Source organism: Prionailurus viverrinus, chromosome A1 (genome assembly GCF_022837055.1).
Source record: "Prionailurus viverrinus isolate Anna chromosome A1, UM_Priviv_1.0, whole genome shotgun sequence".
NCBI lineage: Eukaryota > Metazoa > Chordata > Mammalia > Carnivora > Felidae > Prionailurus > Prionailurus viverrinus.
This window is the reverse complement of record NC_062561.1, coordinates 196649740-196659431: the sequence shown is the minus strand read 5'-3', so window position 1 is coordinate 196659431 and position 9692 is coordinate 196649740. Positions and strand designations below refer to the sequence as shown.

General features: G+C 51.1%; 1 protein-coding gene across 2 annotated transcripts in view; it reads right to left on the bottom strand.

Annotated features, from left to right (window-relative positions):
* Nucleotides 1–420: 420 nt before the first annotated feature.
* FAT2 (FAT atypical cadherin 2) overlaps nt 421–9692 on the bottom strand; it is an 84161-nt gene continuing 74889 nt past the window's right edge. For both annotated transcript variants that reach the window (XM_047850082.1, XM_047850075.1), the window contains exons 21-24: nt 7495–7936; nt 5459–5612; nt 3345–3802; nt 421–2263 (exon numbers count right to left, since the gene is read on the bottom strand). In XM_047850082.1, coding sequence (XP_047706038.1) covers nt 1731–2263; nt 3345–3802; nt 5459–5612; nt 7495–7936 — 1587 coding nt within the window. In that variant the 3' untranslated portion in view covers nt 421–1730. The remainder of the gene's footprint in view (nt 2264–3344; nt 3803–5458; nt 5613–7494; nt 7937–9692) is intronic.

Genomic DNA, 9692 nt, shown 5'->3' with positions numbered 1-9692 from the left:
CTCTCGCCAACCAGTGCTGTGAGGTGCAGAGAGTGTTGGCCGGGGGTCAGCAGCCCTCCAGTCTCGTCCTGGGCCTTTCCCCGACCTGCTGACTGGTGGACTTGTTCCCTCACTGCAGGCAGTGTTGGAATTGGAGGCGTTTTTCCCAAGTGTTCGGGGCCCCGCCGCCAGAGGTTTTGATTTTGTTTGGGTTGGGGGCTCACAAATCTACATTTTAGCCATTTCGCTAGGTTTGGGAATCACGGTGCTCGATGACCTCTGGGGTCCCTCCTAGCCCCCAAATTCCATGAACCTCAGCTCAGAAGGGCCCGTAGACCCTTGGCCCTTCCCCTGACCCAGCCCCAAACAGGATAAGTGACACAGAAAAATAACAGTAAAAAAGATACTTTATTGTTAAAAAACAACAAATGACCAATGTAAACCAGTCATCCCGTCACACACACCATCACGCACAGCTATGAACCAGTCACGCAAATACACCCTTACCCACACAGTTCCCTCTCACTATCAGCAGCAACCCGGTGGGTGAGAGTCTCTATTGCTCTTCCTTTTGACTTTTGTCTCCAGAAACAACATGCATGAAAAGGCAGTGGACCGGAGAAAGGGATTGGCAGGGGAGAGAGTGGCACGGCCACCCCGGTCACTGCCGCTCCTGGCTACATACACTCTACACGTGCCCACACTGACCCTCCATGCATAGGGTTGAGTCACTGCAGGTAACACTTCAATTGGCAGGCATCTGAGCTGGCAGGGAGAGGCAGGGAAAGGCAGAGCATCCGGCTCCGTGCCTCCCCCCTGCCCTGATGCCCTGAGTGGGAGTTCTGAGTTCCTTGTGTCTAGGGAAGGAAAATCCCTTTGGCAACTCATCCAGACAGCAAGGTTGAAAAGTGCCTAAGAATTTTAAAAATGAAGAATTATGCCCTTCTTGCCTTTGGCCCAAAGTGCTTGAGAAACTTGGGGTGAAGAACCCAGAGTTCCATGAGGTCTGAATTCCTTAACAAAGAAGGCGCAGGGCTGCACGAATCCTGACCGGCCCTGGCTGGAGGAAGGTCATGGGACTTGACAGAGGCAGAGCAAGTTCCTTGCAATCTGGATTCGAGTGGAACCCCAGGAGACTGAGCCAAGCGACGCTCCTCGGGAACCCTTGTCGCCCTCATTCACATCGTGCCCCAGGCCTAGCACAGTACCCGACATGGAGCAGATGCTGGAGTAATGTACGAATGAGGCAGGGTGCACGGCCGGCTTGGTCCCTGCTTGCGTACTGCTTACCTCTCAGCCCCTAGAGAGGGGCCTGGGCCCCGTCTTTGTGGCGTGTCAGGCACGGACCTGCCTCTGCCTCCAGAATGGGGCTGTGAGTAGGTGTAAGGGTGCACCCTGGCAGAGCGGACTCAGTAGTTCAGGCCCTGCCTCCCTGGGGACTGAGAGGTGGCAGGCAGCCAGACAGACTGCCTCTTGTCCATCCCAGGAATCAGTGTGTCCTGTTTCTCCAGGGTCAACTGCTCTGCGCAGCCCCTTGCTGCGGGGGGGCCCTGGTGCTATTTCTGGAGCTCTTCCCTCAGCTTCCCTCCATCCTCAGGGGCTAGCCGGGGGTCTGGGAGAGCACGTTTCAAGGCATGGCGGCCTGGACTGGGGGCTTCCCTCCCCTTTTCCAGCCACGCTCATCTCACTCGTACAAGACGGAAGGAAGATGCCAAGTCCATGGCCTCTCACCTGCCTCCCTCTGAGGACAGCTAGAACATGACCTCCTCACAGCTCCCATAATCACTCTCCACCATGTCAGAGCCCTCATAGTTGGGGGGAGCCTGGGGCTGGCCCCGCCCTGTGGGATGCCCACCCCCAACCTCACAGTCGGCATAAGAGGGCCCAGCCCGGCTGAGGCGCATACTTACCCCTTTGTAGCCCCCCTCTGCCAGGCAGGGCCCTCCCCCTCCCTGCCGGAACTGTGAGTGGTAGTAGCTGATGGCCGTGTACTCATTGAGACAGGGGGCCAGCAGGTGTTCCCGGGGACTGGGGGGCCGTGGGGGCATCAGATCTTCCAGGTTCTGGTTGCTGTAACGGGGTGGGAGAGGTGCCCGCTTGTTTTCCAGCTCCAGTGGGAAGGGGAAGCCCCCATAGAGGCCAGTGGGGTCTGGCATCACGGGTGGGGTCTGGTGGCGGTGAGGCGATGGTGGCAGAGGGCCAGGGGTCACTTCAGAGTGGGGGTATTCCCAGCGTTCCTTCCTGGAGTAAGTAGGGGGCCAGACCGTAGCTCCAGCTGGGCACACTGAAAGAAAATGGAAAGTTAGGGTGAGCTCTGAGTTTCCCTGGTAAAGGTTTCCGCAGGCCTTAAAGGTACTATACATGATTCAGCATGTGGTAGAAATGGGCAAAAGAGTGGGGGGGGGGGGGGCGCGGAGCGGGTAATGTGGCTTTCTACGTCGTGTTGTCTCTGGCAGCTTAGGTTGATATCTAGAATTCAATACGGCCGACTTCACGGCCAAAGGTTTAACCCAAAGCCAGCTCCTCTTGCAAATATGTGCCGATGATCCAAGAGTCAGTGAATAAGGGAAGAATATGGACAACTCCACACGGCCCACACCCCGCTGCTGGGGCCAGCGACTCCATCCCAGCTCCTACCGGTAACTTACATCTCCTTGACTGAAGGAAACAGACACACGGTTTGGGGGGTGTGATGGCATCTATCACAGAGCATGATTAAATAAGATATGGCTTGGAAGATTGGAGACCAGGCATCCTTGGTCCTTGCTCTGTCCTTGCTACTAAATAGTTGGGTGAGTTAGAACAAGTTACTGTGTTTTTCTGAGCCCCAAATTACCCTATCAGCAAAAAGTTTATGAAAATACCTGTTTCGACTATTGGTGAATAAACCAGAAAATATACAGCACTTTACGAATTCACCTCCTAGTGAGCCAAAAGTGAGAGGTCCCTCCTGTAAGTCAGCCAGGTCTGGCCCAAGGCTGCTGTACCTCCAGACTGGATGGCCAGAAGTTGGGACTACTGCTCTTTCCTTTTTCAAAAAAAGCCTAAAGGTACAGAAGCCCCGCCCCCCCTTCACCCCCAGGATCCCATTCACCCCTATCCAGGGTCTACAGGCTTCTGCCATAGATATCAGTCCTCTGGAATGAGTTGAAATGTGGATGAGGGGATCATGGTGCAATGGAATGAGCCACAGAGTCTGAGGCCAGAGACCTGGCATCTGGTCCAGCCCACTGTGACCTTGAACACATCCCTTCATATCCCATCCCAAAGGGATAGACTGGATGGTGGCGTCACGTAATGGAGTGTTCAAGTCTACGACTGTATTCCATCAATACCAGAGGCTAAGGGCCTCTGGCTATACTGACCCATCTCCTCGCCTGACCATGTCCTCTTTATGATGGACTCATTGTCAGAGTGGGAAGAGACTGCAGCTGGTGGGAGTCTGGGAGGCACACTGCAGACCACTGGCCGTTGCTTAGAGCTGGGTCCAAAAGTGACAAGTTCATTTGGACCTGAGGTCTTGCTGGGCTCCAGTTGGTTCAGGTTGTTGCAGGAGCTGGCGCTCAGGGGGTTGAGCTCGATGGCAGGCATAGTTTGGGTGTCTACACCAACACTCCTGGCCAGGAGGTCTGGGTCCTCCATGGCCACGGGCTTGTGGGACTTGCAACGGCGGCAGTAGAAGAGGAGCCCAACTGTGCTTAAAACGATAAACAGTAGGGCCGCTATGATGATTAGAATCTCCTGCTGTCCCCAGTCCCCCCTTGTGATCTCAGGGGTGACTAGGCAGTGACCTTCGGAGCAGCCCCTTGCTTCCATTTCACACCTGCAGAGACAGAGAAGTAGTTGGGGGGTTGAGTCACTACACTTCCCTTTCCGTGTCCCCTCTCACAAAGATTTATGGACTCCTACACTCAAGCCCACCTTCTCCGATTTTCAACCAAAAAAAAAAAAAAAAAAAAGAAAGGGGTTGGTAATGGTCACACGTATCAAGTTTAGAACTTTCCACCCTCCACCAGTAGGGTGTGGGAGTCAGTTACATGTTCATTCATGACCTAGATTTGGAATCTAGGCTCTAGGCCCATCCATTATTTCCCACTCATGAGATCTAGGTTTTGGATATACTCTCCATCATTAAGGTGAGACTTCCAATCGTATACTGTGGTCGAGGCAACCAACATACCCAGCTGTCCTCAGCAATAATGTCAGAGTCCCAGCTACAAGTCAGCAGTCACCCAGCCATGGCAACAGGGTGCCAGTGTTACCCACTGTTCTTCAGGAGGTCACAGAAACCCAACGTGACCCTGCACAGACCTTACATTGGACAACTTGTTCAGAGAGAGTACTTGGAATTGTATGACATCTCTGATCACCGTCAGCTTGGCATTTCATGGAGCAAGGCTCATAGGAGGGAGGCTTCTGTGGCCAGTTTTGTCCACTTTTGAGGGATATTGGGAAAGGCTTCTTCCAACCTGCTTGAGTCCCAGTGTCTAAAACTTCACCACCAACAGTTTGTCCTTTGGGGTTAGACATTGTCCTCCCCAGTTCCTCTTGTAAAATGCAGACCCCACTTTCAGGCAGGAAGTACCCTGTGGCACATGTGCTGAAGAGAGGTGCGCTGTGAGGCCAGAAATGCCAGGTGCTGAGAGAAAGGACTTGGGTCATAAACACATGGAGGGATTTGGACCAGCCCTTTCCTTCTCTGGGCCTCAGTTTCCTATCTGTAAAGTGAGTGGGTGAACTACATCAGTGGCTATCTTAGGCACACACTGACAGCAAGGGGATCCCTTGGAAGCTTGTTCTAATTAGAATCCCAGGCCTCACTCCTTGGATATTCTGATATAGTAGGCCCAGAAATCTGTATTTTCCACAAGTATCCCTGATGATTTTTTAAAGGCTCCCAAGCTGGGGAGCCATAAACCTAGATAATTGCCAGGCCTCTTTACCTCTAGGATTCTAGGGATCTGAGGATTCTTGGACTCCCCCAGGCCAACATAATACAAGGCACAGGTAGCTTACAGTGGGGTTCGAGACCCACAACAGTGCGTCATTGTCCTAGTGGACAATGTGGAGTCATTTGTCTAGAGGAGTCATTGTCCCCGGGCCACTTTCTGAGAAGTCGCAGTCCAGAGCAAGAGAGTAAGAACTTTAGCCATGTTCAGACTTCGGCAAAGATTAGAAAAGCCTGAGGAGCTGATTAGAAGTGCAGATTCGTGAACCCCCACCTAGTGAGTCTGATGCAGTGGGTTCAGAATAAGGCTTGAGAAATCTTAATAAGAACTCTCCTCTGAGTGCTCTGATGCAGGTGGTTGGAGGGAGAAGCCTCACCCATGGAAAAGACCAAGAAGCCAGGTCGCTGGAGCACTCCACTCCTGGTCTCCCATTGGCTTCTCCGGAGGTCAGAGTGCAGACGTCATTCATTCCCTCATGGGGCCAAACCCAGGGTGAGGAGCCAATGGCAGGTGGCCTCCCCTATGCTTACCTGTCTCCCATGTAAGGGTGAGGGCAGTTACAGGAGGCTCCTTCAGGGGAGGGGATGCAAGTGCCACCTTCCAGGCACGGTGTCACAGTGCAGTTTTCCCTTCTTTGTTCACAGTGCCTCCCAGAGAACTGTGGGGGACACCTGCAGACATACCCTGGGAGGGAGGGAGGAGAGGGGGGACAGTCAGGCAGCTGCAGGCTGAGAGGCCCTCCGGGACAGAGGGGAGGCCTCGGCATGTTTGCAGACCCACGTGTTCACGTTTAGTTATTGAATGCCTCCTTCTGTGACGAGCACCGTGTGCTGCCCTGCTGGGCAAGAAGACATGATTCCCTGCCCTCACACAACTTATAGTCTTCGGAGGACCGGCATCTGAAGAATAGGGGTGGATATCCTTCTCATCGTCCCCGACAACGCTTATTCAGTGCTGGTCACCGTTCTAAGAATCTTCAAGTGTTAGCCCATTTGAGCCTCATAACAACTCTGAAGCTGGTTATGTCATCCTCAACAGGTACAGGTTGATGGCGGGTGAGGAAATGAGGCACAGAGAACATATGACGCTTGTTCGCGCTCACACAGGAGGTAAATGGCAAATTTGGGACTCCGACCTATTGAACCAGTTGTGTAGAATATCGGTATATTAGTCATCACCATTGAACAACAGAGCTTAGGGAGCCAAGGGACAGTGGGAGCTGCAGGGCCAGGGAGGTGGGAGGGGCCAGAGCACCGCCAAGAGCCTGATGCAGGAATTAGGAGTTAGGACTCCATCTTAACAGCAAGGGGAAGCCACTGCAAGGTTCCAAGCAGGAAACGGATGCACTCAGACCTGCTTTGTATAAAGATCCCTCTGGAGCCCTGCTGGAAAACGAAGGTGGGGGCAGAGAAATGAGAGAGCAGGAGGCAGCTGGCACAAGGGTGAAAGATAACGGCTGCCTGGTAGTGCGGCTAGACAGGAGGGCTGGCCTCCTTCGATATTTCGCAGATGGAAACGACAGTCCTATCACCCGAGCAAACATGAGAAAACGGGAGGATGTCGAGTGTTGACAGAGATATAGGAGCCTCATGCCCTGCTGGCGAAAGTGTGGGCTGTGTGGCCATGCTGAAGAGCGATTTGGCCCTATTGAGTCAAAATGATGATCTGCATTCTCTGGGCATGCGAATCCCATCCCTGGGCGTGATGTGTGTGCGCGTGTTGGAGGAAGTTCTCCTGCAGGTTCCCAAGAAGATACGTGTGAGGATATTCATGCAGCATTGTTGATGGAGATGGGATGTTGAAGGCACCAGGGTGCTCGCCGCTAGCTGAGTGGAGAGAGAATGAGGGCGCGTGGGCATGCTGGGGTACTGTGGCAATGGACACGAACTGTGGCAGCGTGGATGGACCAGTGTAAAAGGTTACGTATCACTTACATAATCAGAAATTCAAGCATGTGCAAAACCAATAATGTACAGTTTGCAAGAACTCATTTAAAAACTTTAAATCCTTGCCTATGGGCTTGGGGAAGGGGAAAGGCAGCTGAGTGTAGATTAAAAGGCAATAAAAAAGAGAAACTTGGTACCGACCAATGTTAACCCTTCGGTGTATGATGAACTCAACCTGTGGCACCAGAGGTCCCTGTTCGTGCCTGTCTTATCCAAACAAGTCAGTCCTTGTTGAGGAAGAACAAAGACTCCTGCCTCCCCGTGGTGTAAACCTAGCAGATCCCAACCCGTTACTCAAGAGATAGTAAGGGGAGGAGAGAGACGTTTGGAATCAGAGGGCAGGAGTGCTCTACTGGGATCTACACCCCAAACATGCCTCTCTCCCCTGACAGCCATGTGCCTTTCACCAATCTGGGTATCCCTTACACAACCCAGCAGTTTCCTGTGCTGTAAAGTGGAGCCATTGGTGACTTTGTTCCAACGCCCTCTCTCCCTCATGGCGCTGTGCTGAAGGAACATACTTTGTAAACTCTTCAGTGATATATGATTGCTAGGTCAACAGGCTAGGGTCTTCTGAAGAGCCTCCTGGGATAAGCCTTGGAGTCATTTCCAGCCCTTACCTGCCCCACGGGTCTGTGAGCACCTTCCGCCATTGAGACATGGGTTTTGGCTGCAGTCATCACTGTGCACGCAGCACTGGGTGAGGGCCTGCCTTTCCAGCAAGCCTGATGCCTTCTTGCCATGGACCAGCAGCTCCAGTGCCTCTCCGTTGACCACAACTGCATCCAGGCAGCCTTCGAAGCCCTGGGACACATTTGGGGAAGAACTCAAGAGAACAAGGCCACCCAGAAAGAGGTCCCCTTCAGGCCTGAGACCCCGGCAGTTCTTTGGGAGCATGAGGGAGGTGTCGCTGGATCTGTCAACCAAGAGGCGAAGGGAAGTGTCTGTCTCCTCCACCACAACGGAGTGCCACTCTTGGTCATTCACATGGAGCCAGGAGGAAAGATTGCCATAGAAACCACCTGGGCAACGGTATTCCAGCTGGAGCACTCCATCCACCAGCTGCAAAGAAAGCCCAGATGCCATCAGCAAAGCCAAGAAGTCCTTGGAAGAGCACTGCTAACAAGCTGCCCGGGCAAAGAATGTCGGTTGTGTCTTCATGGGTCAGGGAGGTAGTGTTTGGTGACTTTTAAGGCTGTTTTAGACATTGTCTTTGTGGAGTATAAAAGCCCTCAAAGTACTCTTCTGTCTATGGTCTCATTTGGCCCTTACCACACTCCATGGATGATCTGGGTAGGGATGGCATCTCCTTTCACAGATGAGGAAACTGAGGCCCAGAGATACCTTGCTGGCTGAGACCGTGTCTTTTGGATTCTTCTTTGCAGGCCTTTGTAGTACATTCCTCAACATTGGCCTTCAGGGACACCAAAAACCTCCCTCACCCCCCCCCCCCCTTCTTCAACAGTTCCACTGTAATCAACGTAGGTCTCTAAGACCTTTCAAGAGGATCCACAGAGGGAGACCATTTTTATAATAATCCTAAGACATTATTTGCCTTTTCTCCTCTCATTCTCTCACGAATATACGGTGGAGACTTCCAGACATGTGCTACCACAACTGATGAACACAGAGGTACATCTAAAAATCCAGCTGCCTACTGTTGAGCCATACATGTGTAAGAGAGATATGCAAAATGTAAAACAATGCCACTCTCTTCTTTTTTCTTAATTTTGGAAATGTAATTATTATTCACAAAAATATGGTATTTGTGTTAACATGTAATAAGTTTCTTGTTATTTTTATTTTTTTTAAGTTTATTTATTTTTCAGAGAGAGGGCAGGGGAGGGGCAGAGAGAGGGAGACAGAGAATCCCAAGCAGGCTCCACAGTGTTAGCACAGAGCCTGATGTGAGGCTTGAACTCACGAACAGTGAGATCATGACCTGAGCTGAAACTGAGAGTCAGACGCTTAACTGACTAAGCCACCCAGGCGCCCCTCTTTTTAAATGAATTAATAAATAAAGATTTTAACATTTCTCAGTTTTAATTTCTAATACTGAAAATAGTGATAGCTGTAACCCACATAAACAAAACTTCCCTAGGATCTTCAATTATTTTTAAGAGTGTGAAAAGTCCTGAAATCAAGAAATCTGAGAAAACACTAGGTTAAATCATTTTAGTTTACCTCAGCCCAAGAAATAGGACTACTGTGGCCAAGAGATAGAACTTCTGCTTACTCGGCTGTGTAGAGCTTTTTCTGGGTGAAATTTGAAAATCCAATCCAGTGTTTTATAGAAAGTAGCTGCTTGTTTGTACCCCACTTTCCCAATTTTTGCCCTGCTTGAATACTACCTATACCGTTATATACTTAAAAAGGAAACTTACTACAGAATGTAGACTCAAAACATTGTCCTTAAATCACTCCTTTCACTTGGTTAGGACCACAAATCTACTGGTCCCATCATCTTTCCATTGTCTCTCAACCTCTGTAAGGGCCTCACTTGGCTCCTTATCCAGTTTAAATTCCATAGCCAAGTTCCTGTCCTCTCTTTCTTGGTAGAAGTCACTTGTCAAACCCACAAATCTGGTAAAGTCCAACCGTCCCCCAACTGTATGTGAGCATCATGGAGGTAAACATGGCTGGAGAAAAACATTCAGGCTTGCTTATTGACCTCTAATTTCATGACCGTGAGTCTCAAATGAGCCCTTTATGGTGCGTAATTATGGTGCTATCTTCCATAGTCGGTTTACTCTCCCAGATGACTATTCTCACGACTTCTCCCTCCTGAGACTTCTGATTCTCCCCTCCCCATCCTTGC